The 18981-nt window shown below is 31.9% G+C and overlaps 2 protein-coding genes across 2 annotated transcripts in view; both read right to left on the bottom strand.

The window, feature by feature from the left end:
* Positions 1–1483: 1483 nt before the first annotated feature.
* On the bottom strand, positions 1484–6921 carry LOC128397728 (uncharacterized MFS-type transporter YhjX-like). The gene is made up of 9 exons (XM_053358474.1): positions 6306–6921; positions 4408–4534; positions 4193–4320; positions 3982–4120; positions 3613–3777; positions 2709–2831; positions 2438–2647; positions 2270–2369; positions 1484–2032 (listed from the first exon to the last, which is right to left on the bottom strand). Exons 1-9 carry the CDS (start codon positions 6566–6568, stop codon positions 1803–1805), a joined length of 1485 nt encoding a protein of 494 aa, XP_053214449.1. The 5' UTR covers positions 6569–6921; the 3' UTR covers positions 1484–1802.
* Positions 6922–8023: 1102 nt separating this feature from the next.
* The window catches only part of LOC128397726 (metabotropic glutamate receptor 1-like), a 29661-nt gene continuing 18703 nt past the window's right edge, over positions 8024–18981 (bottom strand). Inside the window, exons 3-11 of the mRNA XM_053358472.1 lie at positions 18001–18190; positions 15510–15756; positions 14645–14955; positions 13712–14145; positions 11926–12052; positions 9850–10774; positions 9260–9537; positions 8555–9181; positions 8024–8465 (exon numbers count right to left, since the gene is read on the bottom strand). Coding sequence (XP_053214447.1) covers positions 8194–8465; positions 8555–9181; positions 9260–9537; positions 9850–10774; positions 11926–12052; positions 13712–14145; positions 14645–14955; positions 15510–15756; positions 18001–18190 — 3411 coding nt within the window. The 3' untranslated portion in view covers positions 8024–8193. The remainder of the gene's footprint in view (positions 8466–8554; positions 9182–9259; positions 9538–9849; positions 10775–11925; positions 12053–13711; positions 14146–14644; positions 14956–15509; positions 15757–18000; positions 18191–18981) is intronic.

Genomic DNA, 18981 nt, shown 5'->3' with positions numbered 1-18981 from the left:
TTTATTGTTTTTCTGCTCTTTGCTGGAACAGGTAACATGAATGAACAAATATGATAAAGATTCAAGTGATCATCTTAACTGTAGACACTTTTTTTTGATTTTCTCTGATTGTTGAATGTTAGTTTTGCTTGATCGACACTGAAGAGGTCAGCAAGTAACCCATTGAATGATGCAATATCCTCTGAATATCATCATCATCATCATTATTAGTATCCGCATCTTTGAATAGCCAGTGACAAATTATGCATCCACGTTTTGCTTGTCATACTATTTATCTCATTGAATTAACAATAAAGGTTAGTAAGGACAAAATTGTCTATACAAAAGCACTTATTCTGACCTCATTTCATCTTTTCTCATCATTATCATCATCAACACCTTTCTCTCTCACTCTCACTCGATCGCTCTCTTTAAATCTTAACTCCAACTTCATCCTTGGTAACTATCAGGCAACAATTGAATATCCACTTTCCATCTCTTCAACTTCACTTCCAATAGAACACTAATCACAGTTATCCAAATATAATCCATAGAACTTTTTTCTCATCCTTATCCTCATCATCAACAATCATGATGAATACTCATCATCATCTTCAAATCTCTCATTATTATCACTTTATCCATCATTAAATCACCAATGGTCCAAATCATTTATTTAAGTTTCTTCCTCTGTTAACATAACCATAACATTTTGTCCATTGCAATTGATTTCATTTTTAACTTTAATCATTTGGTTAAAGTTTTTTGATTGTTAATCTAAAAAATAACGAGCAGATTTCCACATCCATCGTCCTTATTTAGAACTGATTTTGTAATAACAAAATGTTTGATTACTTTACCTTTGACCTTGAAGATTCTTTAGTCTTATTAGGTCAGTTTATTAATCAGTTTGATGGGTCATTTGATTTTTAAATTTGATTTCGCTCATAGGAATGATAGATTGATATCCGTGAGAACTTCATTTATCATTGGACTTATAAATTAATTCTGTAAAATTAGTTGGTAAACACAAGCAAAATAATTACCTAAAGGATTGAACGAGTGTCCGTTCAGATCAATCCACCTTTTATCATTTATTGACCTTAGACTATTGAGGGTCAAAAGAGAGTCAAAGTCAAACAGAAGCATCATTATCATTCAATTTGATCGAAATTGACCATTTTCGACTACTGACCTCAACTTTAATCATTGTTGGTCATTATGACCCACCAAGAGATAGTCTTTATTGCAAATTATTATACATTTTGCTCCTAATCAAACAACTTTGCAGTATTGTCACATTAAAGGACAAATAATCTGAATGAGCCTTTGACCAGAACAACTTTAGATAGAGTGAGATAATTTAGGTGGGAGCAAAGAGTAAAGGAGAAGAGACCTCAGTCTTATGAGAAGAGAGAGAGCGAGAGAGAGAGAGAGAGAGAGAGAGAGAGAGAGAGTTGCAAAACATTTGGATCAGCTGATTACACTTTTTCTATGGAAAGGACACAAACAGCAAATATTCGTGGGTTTATTCGGTTTAATTGGTTCTAGAATTCACGTTTCGATTGATTTGAGAGGATAAATTTTCATATTTCAGTCTTTTTTTTTTACTAAATTGGTTTGACTAAAAAATAAATTAGATTGTTACAGTTAATCCAGTTTCACTTTGATTTGTTAGAAATCTGGTGAAACTCCTTATGCCATCTATTGAAAGATCAAAGCAACAGTTTCAATTTTTATAAACATTTACAATGAAAATATCGTCGATTTGAAATCAGATAATTATTACATTTATTTAAGATGTTTGGCCTCTTCTTTTGAATCTATCTCTTCGTTGACTCTTTTCTGAGTAGATAAATTTCTGGGAGTATAACTGGAACTGGAACTGCGCTTCGATTATAATTATATGCAGGCGATGGTGATGATAGTTTTCCTCTTGGTAAACTGATTGTGTAGCTCTGTGTTACTTCAGTCATTGTGTGTTTGTCCCCGTCAAGTTTTTCTCGAAGTCTCTTGGCCGGGTCAGATGGAAGTGCGAATGTCGCTAAGAAATCTGAAAATTGAAAGAATTGCTCATTAAATTGATGTGATAATTTCTCTTCTTCTGACTAAGTTCATGAGTTTAGTTTAATTGTTCATGTGATGATAATCTGACAATTTATCAGCTGATCAGTGGTCTTGATTTGTAACCATGAAAAAGCTCATGCTACGCTATGATTACTCATCAGCTGATCAATCAAGATAATTAAGCGTTAATTTTATTTGAACAATTGAAATTATCAATAATTACCCATAAAAGCACAGAAACTGATTGCATAGATCATTCCGGTCCAACCAAGATATTCAGTTAAATATTGTGACCCTAAGGCACCACCAACATCAGCGATAACCTATTGAATAATATAAGTGAAAAGGTGAAAAAGTGCCAAAAGCAAGTCCAGAAATGACCTTAACTTACCGTTGAGACATAGACCAGCCCAATATTTATCGATGCATGTTTTTCACCGAAAATATCAGTGACCGCCGATGGCATGAGCGCATATTGTGATCCAATGATACCCAAAGCCGCGACAACAGCAACCGAGTAAACGAGTGGATGTGCCATCGATGTGAACGGAAGTGAAGCAATCAAAATGGTTGAAAGTGCACTCAGAGGTAAACAGCAAACCTTTTAATTGTAATTTTCTTGATTAGTCAGATGAAGAAACAATTAAAAGTAAATCAATTACCTTGTAACTAAAAATGTCTTTAACGTAGCCCATAAAGAGACGACAAAATGTATTGGACAGTCCGGCACAAGCTCCAATAGTTGATAACATGAGGTCATTATGGATAAATGTTTGACCAAAGGGCTTAATCAATAAAATTGTAGAATCAGAAAAGGACAGTTAACAAATCAATTGATTTAAATGATTTCAATTAACTTAAAATACTTAACCTTAAAAAAAGTATATAAAATGTTTAATGTAACCTTGCAATCAATTGGCTCACTCTGATTGCTATTAAATGCTTAATTACAATTGTGAACAAGGTTAATTGTTCAATTTTCAAGCTTAAATCACATTGAATTTAATATGCAATTGAATTTCGTTAACAATTACCAAAGCAGCGTAATGATGACTTGAAATTTACAATAATTAACTAAAGCTCGGGAAAATCCGTCAATCACTTTAAAGAAATACAATTAATTCAATTTTCCTATTTGCAAGCCTTGACTGATTGTTGATTAAACTACAGTTAAAAATAATTATTGGCTATTCACCAGTAATCAATCCTGATCAAAAATCAACAACAGTTAAATTGTTACAAGAAAAAGTTAAATTTATTGATAATAATGTTTTTTTTTCCTCGTGTTAACAAATAAAACTGAAAAATTGATTGATTGATTAACTGTTAAGTTGATTGATTGAGTAAACTAAATATTAATTTCAGGATATTGGATTAACAATTTAACAATTTTAATTCAAATATCCGCAAGGTATAACAATCAACTCCTTTTGCTAATCAATACATTAATCACAAGTATGATTAGGAGATTAAAATTCAATTTGAAAATAATTTTACTCGCTAAGTGTGATTGTAACTATTGATTGTCTATTAAAAGTAAGTAATTAGAGATAATTAAAATCTTACCTTGTAAACAAAGAGAAGATAAAAAAATACAAGTTCGGTTAACATGATTTTTATGGATAAAATTAGAAACTCGAAAGTTCTAACGGCTTGGGAAGGTGTGAGGCCATCGTCGAATCGGTAACTAGAAAGTTTATCTGGATTAGAATCTAAATTGCCTGAGGCTTTCTGTGGAGAAGACAATTAAGGGAAGAGAGAGAGAGATTATTATAAGCAGCAATTAAAATTTCATAATAATAAATTTTGTCTGAGAATTAATGAAAACAAAACGTAACATTGTTTGGGTTCATTGAATTTCATTAGTGAGTTGAAACCATTGGAATTGAAATCATGAGATAACATGAAAATCATATGATTGCAATGATGATTTACCTTTTCTGATTCAATATCTTCAGCTGAAGGTGCAGGATAAAGTAACGCAGTGCCAAGGGCAAACATGAACATGGTCACTAGTCCTTGAAATATAAGTGAATCTTTGGTTCGCTCCAATACTAAGGTATCGGTGAAATAACTAATGAAAATAATAATTGGAAACTAATATTAGCATGATGCTGGAGAGGGATAACTGATGACCAGTACACACCCTTTCATGTCAGGTGGGATATTCAAGGGATTGATTTGTGTGGTGATCAAGGGAGTCCAAGCGGTTGGTGCAAATGCCATCGATGCACAAGCGATTCCAGTCACGAGACCTTTTTTTTCTGGGAACCACTGAAAGGATAAAAATAAAATATTATTGTAGCGTAAAAACAATTTGATTGATTTCGCAATCAACTACAATTACGATTGCAATCCTACCTTGTTAATCTCAACTAATGGTCCTGTGTATGCAACACCACATGACAGTAAGAAACTCCCGCCGTAACATATTAGCACGAGAAGGAAACTGTGATCCAAAGCGAAATAAGTTCCAATTATACCGCCACTTTAACCATTGAAAATAAGAGTTAAGAATAAGATTAAGACTGATGAATGATTATAATCGATTAACAATTGGTTCGATTAAATCGAACCATTGAAAATTTGAACTTTTTCTCTTCCATTTCAAATCCATAGATGTCACTCAGTTCTCGATAACCTTAAACCAGGAACCAATGATTTCCAGTCTCATGTATTTCACATGTAAATATTTAACTAATTGACGTTACATGATTAACATGAATGGGTGATTCAATTGTGATCAGCGATTGAAATTTCAAGTTTTCACAGTTAAATCAAAGTTAATTGAAATAACCTTGATCGATAATTGTTATTAATAGACTGAGGTCTTATAAAGAGTAAGATGATGCTGGTGAAAATATGATGTATCTCAAATGTAATTCATATCATCATCTCTTTTGAGATGATGACAAAGTAATATTGGTAATTAATGTTAATTACTGTGAGAAGAGAAAAGTTTCAACAGCTGATAATGTCAATGATTAAGTCGATTGAAGTTTCATAAATCTAACCAATTCGAGCTGAAGCTCTCGGAGCTTAATCACTTCGTATTGATTATCTAATTCAACACTTAGATATGATCATCAACTAATCATCTGATCATTTGTAATCTGATCAATATCATTTCTTTGATTAGAACATAATCTTTGACTATCTCGAACCATTTACCCGTTGATTACAGGGGATTTTGTTAGATTAACAAGTTCGATAAAGTTTAGTTCTTCCCTTTTTTCTCGGTTGATTAAAAAATCTGCATCTCGATCTAATCTCGAACTAATTAATTAAACTAATGTTTCCATTTACACTGAGAACTTTTGGCCTTTCCTTAAATTCATTAATTTAATTGATGAGATTAATTTGTTTTATGTTTTAACTTATACTCCTTTGATTTTTTCTTCTTGATTACTTTTTCTAGATTAAGATGAGGATGATTATCGTCATCATGTATTCACATAAATTACATGAAACTGAATCGATATCACATTAAAAGGATTAACATGGTTATCGATTTCAATATTATGTATTTGATTTGATAATCAACGTGATTTAAAAACAAAAAAATCTTCAATTGATTATCGTTGATTAGGTTTAACATTTAATTGGTAATCAGGTTGATCTCGTATAATTTAACATCTCAATTGCATTGTAATTTAATCCTCAGGTAAATTAAAGATGGTTAATTGTGATGAAGATGATTATGATAACCAGTTAACCTTATTTAACCTTGTTGAAACTGTAAATTTTTTGTATTGCAATTACTATTAGGTGAGATAATTAGATTAAGGTAACTAAATTAACCAATTGGTTTGCTTTTGTACATTAATATATGAAAGATTTTATCATCTATTTGACAATTTGGAAGATGATTAAGATTAAGATGATGAATACGATGACTGATGGTCTTAATCTACTAACTGGACTTAATAAATTGTACAATAAAATCAGGAAGTTCTAAGTCATAAATTCAAGTTCGAGAGAAAGATTATCAAGATCGATTCGATGATGATTATGATTAAGGTTGAAAGGAAGACGATAATGATGATGATGGTCATCCAATGAAACTAAATGCTAATGACTGGATAAATGATGACCAGTGGCTAATGATTACGATTCCTTGACCTTATATCATTGGGAAATAGTTTCGATGATGAATTAATATTGTCCACAAGCTAATGATGATTAACCTTTCTTACTTTCTTATTAACATTACAACTTGATCAGTTGTATTTTTCCGTAGGCTACTGTTGATAACTTACCTTTGCAATAGTCCACCGAGTAGGCAAACACCACGTGCACCAATTTTTGAGTCTAACCAGCCGCCGAAAGGTAAGATAACAGCTGATAAACCGACTGCATAGAGAAACCAAACAGAGTCGGTCAAGGTCGCGTTTGAGCCCGTTTTAGCCCGAAGATAAGAGGTTAAATAGATCGCTGTGTTGCCCGAACTAAAGTAAAGTCCAATAGAAAAGTAGATTATCGAACAGCCGATGACAGATAAGATTCCTTTGGTTCGGCTCATGGTCGAGAGAGACTTCGAGATGAGATCGGAAAACTTTGGTTCAATTGGAATTGGTGAAAAAATAACTTATCATAAATAACAAATAATCACCAATTTAGTTGATTGTTTTGATGGTTTCACATTAATTTATTGTCACTGTCAAGATTAAATCAATTGTGTGATTGTTAATTGCTCTTGAAAAATAAATTGTATATAAAAAAAGTCACAAGGAAGTAGTTAAGTAATAATTAAATCACAATTTAATCACCATTGAAAATTTTAACTGGAAAATAATGAATGAGTGAGACACAATCAAGGATTGAAATTAAATTAAATTAAATTAAATCCAATTGAAGTAAATTAATGTCGACAAGATGAAGATCAAAATGAAATTAACTCACTCAGTATAAATCGTCAGCACTTTTCAACCAGAATTTATCAATAATCACCCTGATCATTTTCATCCTCATCGATATTTATAGTCAATGCTTTTGTTGAATGATAAACTCGAACTTGTTCAAATCGTTGTTACATAGGATAAAATGGGAGGGTCATTTTAATAATAAATACTGGACCTTGGGGACAATTAAGTTAACAATTAAATGGATATAAAAATAGATTCTCTATTTGAAAAGGTAAGAGAACGAAAAAGAAAAGTTTTGATAAACAAAAAGTTCTATTGGATAAGAAAAACTTTTTTTCTCGAAGTTCAATATTTACTATTTTATTTTTCTATTCTAAATTTTTCTGTACTAACCCAAGTTAAGTTGTTGATTTAGTAAATGTAAAACTATTAATGAAGTTGGAAAATAGTTAATTATGATTTAGTTGATGATAATTATTATCAATGCTGATTAACTACAAGTGGGGAAATCATTTTCTCTCATGTAGTTACAATCAGTGATTAAATTTGCTATAAATAATGTTGATTAATCAATAGGAGGAGGTGATGGTGGAGGAGTTTATTTAATCGCTCAAGGATATAAGGAAGGGCGATTAAGATTAAATTGTGTAAGAATATAATTAGATTGAATTTCACAATTAATGGGTCAAGATTAACGACCATCGTCATCGCAGTGATTAGACGTTTATGAGCTCAATACACCAATTACTGATAGCCAACAATTTATGATGTAACAATAGAAAGATATTAAATAGATAATTCGTTTATGATGATGTTTAATTGTTACAATTTAGCAAATGTTAACAATTAGATAAGAAAACAAGTGTTCCTTTCTGATTAATCAAAGACAAAACTAGCAAAAGGTTTCAATTGAACCAGAAAATTAAGCCAATTGATTGAATCTAACAATTAATTTGACCTCCGGTTCAGTTCAATTCGTAGCTCATAAGAGCCATGAAAACTTCCGTATTCACCTTGAATTCCTAATTGTTACTCGAATCGTTTACTTAATATTGCAATTCAATTAATATTTTCAGTCGACACATCAACGATACTGATGAGATATTAATAAATTGATTTTCTTTTTGTTTTATACTATTATGTTGTTTAATTGGTGAAAATTTGTCCATGAAAATTTTGGGATAGAAAAATGAATAAATCACAAGTGAAGTTAATAGTTTGGTTTTTGTTCGTTTCGATGATATAATATTAACATAATGTTTCATATAATTTTTGATATCATTTATGAAAGAGTTTGTTGTTTCCGTGTTACTTTAAAACTACTTGGGTCATTCTCCCTCTGTGAGCTTTGGGAAGTGTCACCAAGGTTAATGATGATATTTTTATATACGACACCGGAAGAAGGAGATGATTCACCTCCTGAGCTTACTGATTCCTCGATAACACATGAATTGGCCCCACTGAGTAAACTTTCCTCACTGGCACGTACTTTGGCACTTGAAGTTGACATTGAGCTCGGACGTTTTCGCAAATTAGGACTAGAGATATTGGAGCCTAGAGAGAGAGAGAGAGAGAGAGAGAGAGAGAAATTGCAATGATGAGACATACAAATAGTTTGGATCCTTTTTTCATTGAAAACATACCTTTACGATCTAATCTTAAAGTGGTCAAATGTTGCCGACTGTTGTCTTGTTGTATCACATTGGACAGGACAGTATAGTTTGCTGACCATTGTGAATCTTGTGGATGTGGACCTGGGACTCTTGATGTGATTCCAAGGCCACTTAAACTATTATTACTATTGCTATTGGTTCCATTGAGATCTCTTTCTGTTGACCAAAGAGTTTGTTGTTGTTGGTCAAATCGATGTATTAGTGAGCTATTACTGCCATTTTGCTGCTTAACATACCGGTGAAAATCATTCTCACCACATTCATCACTGACCATTGGTCCACCATCACCATTAATTGATCTATTACAACCGCTGCTTTCATGAATTTCATTACGAGGTAAGCGATGCCTTAAATTCGGAAACCAGGTCTCAAGTAAATCATATGAAGTTTGAGCAGCACTTTCGACCATAACTCGTCGACTTTCCCGTTTTGCTGATTCGACAAATTCAGCGAACCCCGGAATCTTATTAACATCATCACCATAAGCTTGTTTTAACAATTGTACGAGCCGCATCTTCCCCGAGCTTGAGTTTTCAGATTCTTCGGCTATTTCCATGCCGCTCGATGAGCTTTGTCGAGGTGGTGGACGACCTGGTACTTAAAGGACAATAAAAATAAGTTATCGAAATGTCAATATAAAAATTTGAACGTCTTGTTTTGTGAACCTAAACTTACCTCGTCTATTTGTTTGTCTATCAAGTGCCTCAGCTGCTCGAACTGCTCGAATTTTTTGCTGAACATTGGCTTGGATCTTGTCTTGTTTACTTATCCGGAAACGTTCAAAAATATTGAAACTTGATCTCCTGTTTTCCGGTTTAACTGCTAAAAGAGATGAGGTTGATTTATCTGTCATCAGTGTTGATGGTTGATGATGACTTTTTGATGGTTCTGTTGATGCTGAATCTTTTTTCAAATGTTGATTGTAATGATGTTTCACTTCCAATGAATGATTCCTAATACAAGATAAATAGATCACATTAACAATTATTATGATAGAAAATGCAAAGTGACTAAAATTATAAAGGAAACTAATTCAGAGAGAAAAAAAATCAAACTTCAATTCCTGAAATATTTGGTTAGTCGATACATTAAATGTTTCATTTGAAATCACCGTAAGCGATTTAAAATGTTGCAGAATAATATTCAAAGCCAGGAAGGGACTCTGAAATTATCATGATCTTCAACCCTGTTTCTGAGAGAGGCAATAATCTGATGTTTGATTTGGATTGAGAAGAAGATGTAAATCGAGAAAACATGATATTTACCTCGGTGAATCAACAGAGAATTCTGATGTCGAATGTGATGAATGTCTTGAGATTCCAAGTGTTGGTACGTAGCCAATGTGACAACGCACATTTTTGGCGGTGGTGAAAAAAGATCGATTATTTTTCTCTGGTTTGAAAAGAATAATGTAAAGTTTGGGGAAGAAAAGTAGTACCAGTGCAACAAGAGCACTAAAAGAAATACAGAGACACATCGTTAGAACTTTGAGATCAGAGCCAAAGTAAATCGGGACAAAGGCGATCCAAATAACCAAAGTGGTGTACATGGTGAACCCAATGAATTTCGCCTCGTTAAAATTTTCTGGAACATTTCGAGTCTTTATTGCATAGACGGTACACATTGCAATTAGAAAAAAATCAAATCCAAGAGGTGCAATTATCCCGATTGAGGTTGTATTACAGACGAGAATGACCTTGTCCAACATTGGATAGTCAAGTTTAGAATCGGCTGGCTCACTAAACAGCATAAAACCAATGATCGCCGCCTCAATGAGTATCAAAATAATAGAGATAACAACTTGAGCTGAAGACGACATGAACCTTGGCTTCTTTGTGATGATGCGTTTCTTTGAGCCCGCTAAAATCCTTGCGATCCTGTTTGTTTTGGTCACCAGGGAAGCATAGATCACAGCAAAACTGAAACCCGGAAGTACCCTGGTCACGAAACAAGTTTCCTGAGTTGGCATAGCAACGAGAGCAAAAGTGGTCATATAACAAAGGTACATCCCCAATAATATCATGTATGAAAGCTCACGGGTTGAAGCCTTAACAACGGGTGTGTTGTTATGCTTAATGAACACAACCATGGTGAAAAAGGTCAACATTATGCCAAATAAAGCGATCGCAATAGCGACCAGAGAAGGTGTTTCAGTCCACTGAATATATTCAATTTCAATTTGGAAACATCCTGTTGTGAGAAAATTCATAAAATGTCCATAATTAGTATTCATGATAATCAGAATTCAAAATTTGATGATTGGTGCTTTTTTTGCTGTGAGAAAAATATCATAATAACAATTTTCTTAAAATTATTTAGTTGATTTTCACTCCATCTTTTACATAAAATCTGTTATTTCATCATGAAGTTCAGTTCAACTGAGATAACTTTAACATTCAATAAATAAAATATGTCAGAATAACTTTTATACTCTGATTTTGAATAATTGAATCATTCTGATTCCCATCAAAAAGGTTGATATTTATCAAGAAAAAGTGACGATATCGATTGACCAACAATCAGAAACCTAGAATTGAAATATTTCCAAAGATTCATGAAGATCTCTGAGTAGAAATCAGAGAACTAAAAGGATTCCAAAAGAGTGAAGAAAAAAGTTTCGAACTCATTGCAAAATAACTTCATCGATTTTCAATTAAATAACCGAGATCAGGTGAAGGAGAAACAGAAAGATTTCAAGAGTGGGAGAGGAAAAGGAGGTTTACTTTTATTTGTTCGATGGTTAAGAAGACAAAAAGTAAACAGTTTGATAAAAGCGAGAGAGAGAGAGAGAGGAGTAATAGATAAACATACTGAACTATATTCAGAACTTTGAAGATAAAACAATGGGAAAAGAGCATGAAACTTGAGAGGCAAAAAAAGGAAAATATTCTGACCAGAAATCCTTTTTATCTCTCTTTGACTTTGAAAATGTTTCAGTAAGTCAATGGGGGAAATAGGTAATGGACACTGGTCAGTCAGAATAATAACTGAGGTATAAAAAATAATAAATTTCTGGGGCCTTATTGTTATCTGTTTGACTGAATGGGAGAGCAAATTATCATTATCATTCAGTTTACACTCAACTCAGTAAGGGAAATTTATTAATGTTGACTTGATGCAGATAATTACGATGCTTGTTAGGTAAATAATATAAATAATATATTATAACGTTCAATTGTTTCAACAATCACAGGGAGTAAATGCTGGATATTGTTATTATCATGATTATTTGTTTTTTGCTTTACTCACAACAATGAATGTAAATGTCACCAGCATCCAATTTATTAGTCGTATAACATAATATCAAGGCTAATCGTTTAATTAGTCTGTTAATTAATTACCTGTTTGATTTTCATTCGGCCACCATCCGAGTGGACAGTTCTCACAGTTATATTCATCTCGTAAGAATTGATTTTTCTGGCAGGGAACACACACCCAACAGCATTTGACACTATCGCTTTGGATATTCTGAAAGAAATAAAAAAGAGAAACAAAAATATTCCAAAATCAGAGTTTTATTCAGAAACTTTCAGAATTATTTTCTCTCTTTCTTCCCAGCTGAATTTTAATCCATGTCAATAGCTTCAAGATAATAATTAATAATCCAAGTTAATAGTGAGTAGTTGTCGATATTTTGATCGATGATGATTGCGACTTGAACGAGAAGATAAAGTTGTTGTTCATCTCTTCCCCCTGACATAAACTGTTGATTGAACAATTTAATTTTCGAATTGACATTATCTTTGCATTAAGATGATATCCCATTATCGAATAAGCCGAGAAAGTGTTTCGTTTTTTGTTGAAAAGAAAATGTTCTCATGTAAATTGGTTTTCTTTCTGAAGATTAAGGTGATGATGATGATGCTGAGAAAGATAAATGAAAAGAAAGTGATGATGAATATTCACTTTCGTTATTCTCTCTCTTTCTCCATCATTGATCTTCATCCATCTCGGTTTCAGTTCATCAAGTATCACATTATCATTTTCATCGTCATCACCATCATGATTTTCAATATTGAACCGATGATATAAATAACTGTAAATACTATTAACATAAGCACAAACTTATTGTGACGATAAACAAGATATGATAATATCAGAAATATGATATTGCCATGAACGTTAGGAAATTTTATCACTTGATGATTAATTTGCTTCTAACTATTGACTTGGATTTTGATTGATTTAAATTGATTTCCGGTGTTTTCATCAATCAGAATTAGCAAATTGATCAACATATTTGACTTTTTTTCATGAGCAAAATTTCATCTCAAATATTATCATGAATTTTGAATGTTCATGATAAACAAACCACAATAAGTATTAAACACCAGTGGCTATTTATCAACATCTATTACTAGAGATGACAAATTAAAAATGATAGAAATAGAGAAAAATGAAATCATCATGATCTCTACAGAATATTATTCAATCTCTTTACTGAATTTCTGGGGTGGTTAAAGTTTCAGCTCTCTGCTGATTCAGGATATGAGATATGGAAAGAAAAACAGTTTCTATTTTCATGATAATCTTTTTTTCCTCCTGAATTTTAATCTATTGAACTAACAAGTTTATTCATTGTTGATATGTAACATTTTTCATAATATTATCCTGATGCTAGAAAAGTAATGAAAGTTTTGGTTTCTGTAAACATGAACATGATAATAATCACCATGATAATGTTAATAATAGTTGAAATTAGAGATTAAAATATCAAAGCTTAAAAAACTGATCAAATGACGCGAGGGTGGATTAAGATTTGCTTCATTTGTGATGATATTGAATGAGAAAACAATGGAAAATGAAACTTCATTTGAATATCTGTTCAGTGTGAAGATATTTCTTGATTTTCATCATGAAATTCATGGGAATAAAAAATACAGAGTAAATAATACCTCATGAGAAAAAAGATTAACATACAATTAAATGTTGATATGAGTCTGATATTAATGTCAAGAGAAACATTTGATATAAATAGCTAGTGAAATTTTTTCATTCCATTTGAAATGAATAACAGTAATAACACTATGAAAATAAAACACTTATGGTGAGAAGAGAAAGAGAGAAAAATGTTTTATCATTTTTTGAAATTCCAAATGAATATTTAATAAAATGATCTCTCATTACCTTTGCATATCCTTTTTCACAAGGTTTACTGCAAACTGATTTAGGTGTTGATTCATCAGCTGATAGAGTCTTTGAAGGCCATTGGAAAGGTTTCATGATAAGTAATTGATTTGAATGTGAGTCCCATGAGCCAACATGATTATAATCATAAGTACCATCGGATAGACGTTGAAAGTTCATTAGATCGTAGCGACCTGGAGGATCACCCATTTCATTGAATGAAACTGTCTCGTTGTGCCAAAAAAACGAAACATTAAGTAAATGATGAAGGAAAATTGACCCATTAACGGGAAGCATCGCTGGACATGAGTTGGTCGAGTGTGGACATAACTTTTTTTGCATATTGTGTAGACCATAGGCCATTGTCCAGATCGATTTTATCACAAAGGCCAATTTAGCATCTTGCTTATAACGATCACGTAAAGTTTCATTGCCTAAAAAATGGTAAAAAAAATCAATTGTAACGATTGGGAAAATCAATGGATATCAAATTAAAGAGTCATGATTGATTATTTTCAATTTAGGTTGATTGTTGTTGTCTGGGTAGTTGAATTTTCATGTTTTATTTGTCTGAATAAGATGACATATCGATTGTATTAATTAACAAAGTAATTAATCATTATTCTAATTACCCAATTTGCTGAAAATGATATTAATTTACATTGACTATCAACCTTGTGAAAGAAATGATAACAATTAACAGATATTGTCTGATTACCTCTATTAGCTAAATGTTAATCTGCTCATCTTCCTGATAATTTGAATTGCTAAGTTGTGTACAGTTTACATTAATAATTATACTAGAAAATTGCGCCAATGGTTGAGCCAAACTAAAAGGCTTCTAGAGCATATTTATAAACGAAGCTGAGTATTTTCTGTGATCAGTTAATCAAATTATCTCGGGAATGAGTAGACAGAGAGATTTGAACTTACCTGAACATTGTCTATTGTATGAAGGGTTGGGTTCAAAGGGCAGTTGAAGAGCTGGTTGTTGAGATGATGAAGATGAGGATGAGGGAGAAGTTGATGTTACATCTTTAATGTGTTTAGATGTCAATGAACAGTTGAATTTAAATTCCCAGAACTCTTTGAACCAGGGATTTCGAGTATTATTATCAGGGTGAAGATTGAAATAGTAAGGGTCAAATTCAGTGACATAAGGTGAATGAATTCTGACTGAGATTCCACCAGAAGCTTCAACCTCGTAACCTTCAACGATATCATATCTATCAGCCCAACCATCACTAACGATAATCGGAAAGGAGAAAATGTTAATCTGGTTCAGAATTAATCTTATTTACTTTTGATCCAATTGTTATGGTCAAGATGATTATCTGAACTTTTTTATTCAACTAACCGGTTTAAAACATTGAACAGCTACCTTGTATTATATAAGCATAATTGAATTTCCTATTACCATGGAACCTGAACTTTCATGTTGTTGAAACTTTTTCAATTTGTTTAGCTGATTCAATTAAACTATTGATAATTGAATTAAATCAATTAATAACATCAGTAACGGTAGTGAGTATTACTATTTGATCATTTTGGAAATATCATGAAAATGTAATTACCTCATTATCTTATTAGATTTTTTTCATCTCTATTACCATGGACTGAAAATTCAATTGATGGTTGTTAAAAAGTCAATGAGAAAAGTTCAGAGCTAATCTTGAAATTGGTTCTGAACGGTTGAGAAATTCAAGAAAACTTTCATCATGCATTCAACTGAATTGCTCTTTTTTATTATCTAGTGAGTTTACTCATTAAATCTGAATAATTTTGTTGCGAAACTTACCTTCCAATCATCAAGAACTTTCCTGTAGCATTGAGCCTTCTAATGGCCTTCAGAATACCTCTGACAGTCATACCCTCACAGAAACAAGCGACAACTTTGACCGATTTTATTTGAAGAATCGAAGTTACAATTTCGTCAAATTTTTCATCTTCAGCATTGTTGGTCACCACTTCGGTGTTGGCCAAGCAAACGCCGACATCTTGGGCTAAATTTTTGAAAATCTCCATCAATGAGCTTCCATAGTTACCTGTCAATCATTGGTGAGGTTTGAAACAAGAATATGAATAAGTATTAAAGATGAGGAATTGAGAGCTAAAAGTTTCGTGAGAAAATGTTATTCATAAGAAATGTTAGAAATTTTCTATCGCGAATAACAATCTTCAATAACCATTCAGAATTTACACCTTCCACTCATCATCTTTCTTGATGATGGTGGGAGTGACAACCTCTGAACTTCATAGTTTGTATTTCATGAGAAACAATTGAATGATATGGTGGCAGAAAAAAACAACCGATTTTTCCACCAAAATTTCATGTCATCTTCATCATGCTCTCCATCAACTTCACTAATATCACTACCATCATGAAGTGTAAGAGAAAGATAGAAATAATCGAAACCTCTGATAAGAAAAGGAACAAAATTTTCATCCTTATCTACTCATTTGATGATAATATTAATAAAAAATTTACTTTTAATATAAAAACCGCAATTTTTTATCCTCAATTCATGAGGATATTTAATAAACCAGATAATAGATTTAAACACAAAAGATGAATGAACAAGAGTCTCACTGAAGGTGAGAACGATAATGAGGAGAGAGAGGAGAATATGAATAAAAGATTAACATCAGATGAGAATGTGGGTGGAAATAAAGTGTTATCATGATACGTCGAGGAAGAAAATCATTTGCGAATGACATGAGAATCTATTATCTTTTCGTCTTCCTCGTCTTTCTATTGATATTATAAGCGAGATAAATGGCAAATAATAGCAACACTCGCTGTGAGAATCAATGATAACTTTTCGTGGTAACTATGGTTACCAAAAGTCAGAATTTTCTCTTTCAGTCTGTTATTTTATTAGATTTTTTTGCTACATCTTTTCTCTCTCTTTGCATGTGTGAAACTGAGCTCTTGATGATAATGAATTTTTTTTCTCCCTTTTCTCAAAAGTTAAGAAATGAAAAGAAAATTTTTTCATTATAATTGCATTAACTTTGCTTTCTCTCTCCCTGCTCATGCAAATACGATAGTTTCCAACTTGAGTAAAGGTAAATATTTTCTCATCGGTATCATTTATTAATTTAGAGAACTTGTTAAGTCTCTCTTGATGAACATTCATGTTTAGTGAGAAGTTATGATTTCTAATGAAAAATGAAAAGTTCCAAATATTATCAGACTTTTTCTTGAAACTTTTTTCGAATCCTTTTAATCATATCTACTCTTCTTGCTGTTCGTAAACTTTGAATTTTTCCAATTTTCTGTTGCCCAAAGGAGTAATCGCTCCTCTATCTAACCATCTCTCTTTCTCATGTTTTCAGCCTTTTCTTTCCTTCCAATGAAAATCCTTTCCTTCCACTCATGGAAAGTTCAGTTTCAATTGAGCAAGAAGGCAAAGAAGCCTCAAGTTATATCTGATTTTGAAACTTTGACTATATTCAAACACTTGAGACATTTTGATCACAATTTTGACTTCATACATTTTGAACACATGAAAAAAATTAAACAACTTGTTCAACTCCCGGTTATCAGGTAGAGTTTCTACTATTTCATTTATTCAGCGAAATTTTGAGATAAATTCTCTTTTGGTGTATCTCCGTAATTTCTATAGTAACTTTTGTCTTTATCTTCTCAGGTAATATCATGAAATCAAGCTGAGTTTCATAGAAAGCTTGAAAAAAGAATAACTTAAAATGACAGGTTGGGAGGGGAAGTGGGAGTTGGTAAATGTTTTGATAGATGATGCTGATGATGATAGTAAATGATATTTGACCTTTTTACCAGTTTAAAAACCTGTAAGATATTTCAACTGAACCATGATGAAAATAGATAATATCAGGAAAGGTATAATATATATGAGGTGAGCAGGATAATTCAAGAATATGAAGGAAAAAAGAGAAAGGCAAAACTATCATTTAGTTTCATCTTCATCATGTTGTCATTTCTCTCCATGATATTTTCTATTTATTTCTTCTTCATATTTATTTTCCTTCCTGAACAAACAAAAATCTTCAAAGAAGATGAGAAGAGAGAAAAAGAGAAAAAGTGAGAGAGTTATTTTTTTTTAAATTAAGAAAGAAAAATGAAAAACTATCAAACATTTCAAAGGTAATCGAAAATTTTTTCAAAAATCTTGGGTCAAAGAGCATCATTTCCGTTTCCCTTTACATCTTAACGATAAAAACGACAATTTTTACGCTTGACTTTTACTTGTCTCATCTGGACACTGACACAAGATAATTAATCACCAGATATGATTAGTGTGACTTACCATCAGTGTAAACAGCTGATATATATGTCCAGTTATTTTGAGTAATTAGGTCAACCATCACTTTGGCCTGAAGTTCATCAGATGGAACCACCCTCAGGAAATACATGTAATGACTTTTCAGACTTAAATCTTTACTTGTAGCAGAATAACCGATCTGGGGTATTGCAAATAACTGTAAAAGGTTTTGTACCTAAAGTCGTGAGTAAGAAATTATGTAAATCCATCACATCATCAATCCAATCATGAGCCAGAATTTTCAAATAGCAACATGATTAAAGATGCAATCAAATTGTTAATATATTTGTGTGTTAATAGCCATGAATATTTGGTGACAGGGAATCATTAATTTTTGACAAATGAGTTTACATCCATTGTATTCAGATGATGATGATGAAAACAGATTGATGATAATTATTATCATATAACCAAATATGAGCATCCAAAAGGATATCATGATAATGATAATGATGATGATAGGAATTAGTCATTTGTTTATTTGTTGGGATGTTGCATGTGTTGTTATTGTTTTTGATGATATTATCATCGTCATCATGAATGTTATCATGTTAAACCAAGTGAAAAGTTGATGAAGATGAAGATGATGAGGATAAAAAAGAAAGTAGAAAAGGAAATTATCATAAGTCTTCATGTTATGGTAATAATTATTTATAGCATTTAGTTTGTGTGCTGGTTAGATAATAAAGATGAGCTTTGAAAACGATTAATGAAATTTTCTGGGGGAAATTAATTATACACATTAGATAAAGACTTTTAGATAATATGAATCAGAACTTTTGAATAAACATCATGATTATAACATGATAATAGGTTTTGCTTGACTCACCTTTCATCAGGTGATTATATAACTTAGTGTTTACTTTGTTAATTATCATCATCTTGTGAGTGATCATAATATCACTTATTTATTATCACTTTGAGTTCATTATTTTTACCATGTTACCTGAATTAATCATCATGTCA

This window comes from Panonychus citri, unplaced genomic scaffold, assembly GCF_014898815.1.
Source record: "Panonychus citri isolate SS breed McGregor unplaced genomic scaffold, ASM1489881v1 Contig00040, whole genome shotgun sequence".
NCBI lineage: Eukaryota > Metazoa > Arthropoda > Arachnida > Trombidiformes > Tetranychidae > Panonychus > Panonychus citri.
Note: the sequence above shows the minus strand (reverse complement) of the source record. Positions and strands in the feature narration are given on the sequence as shown.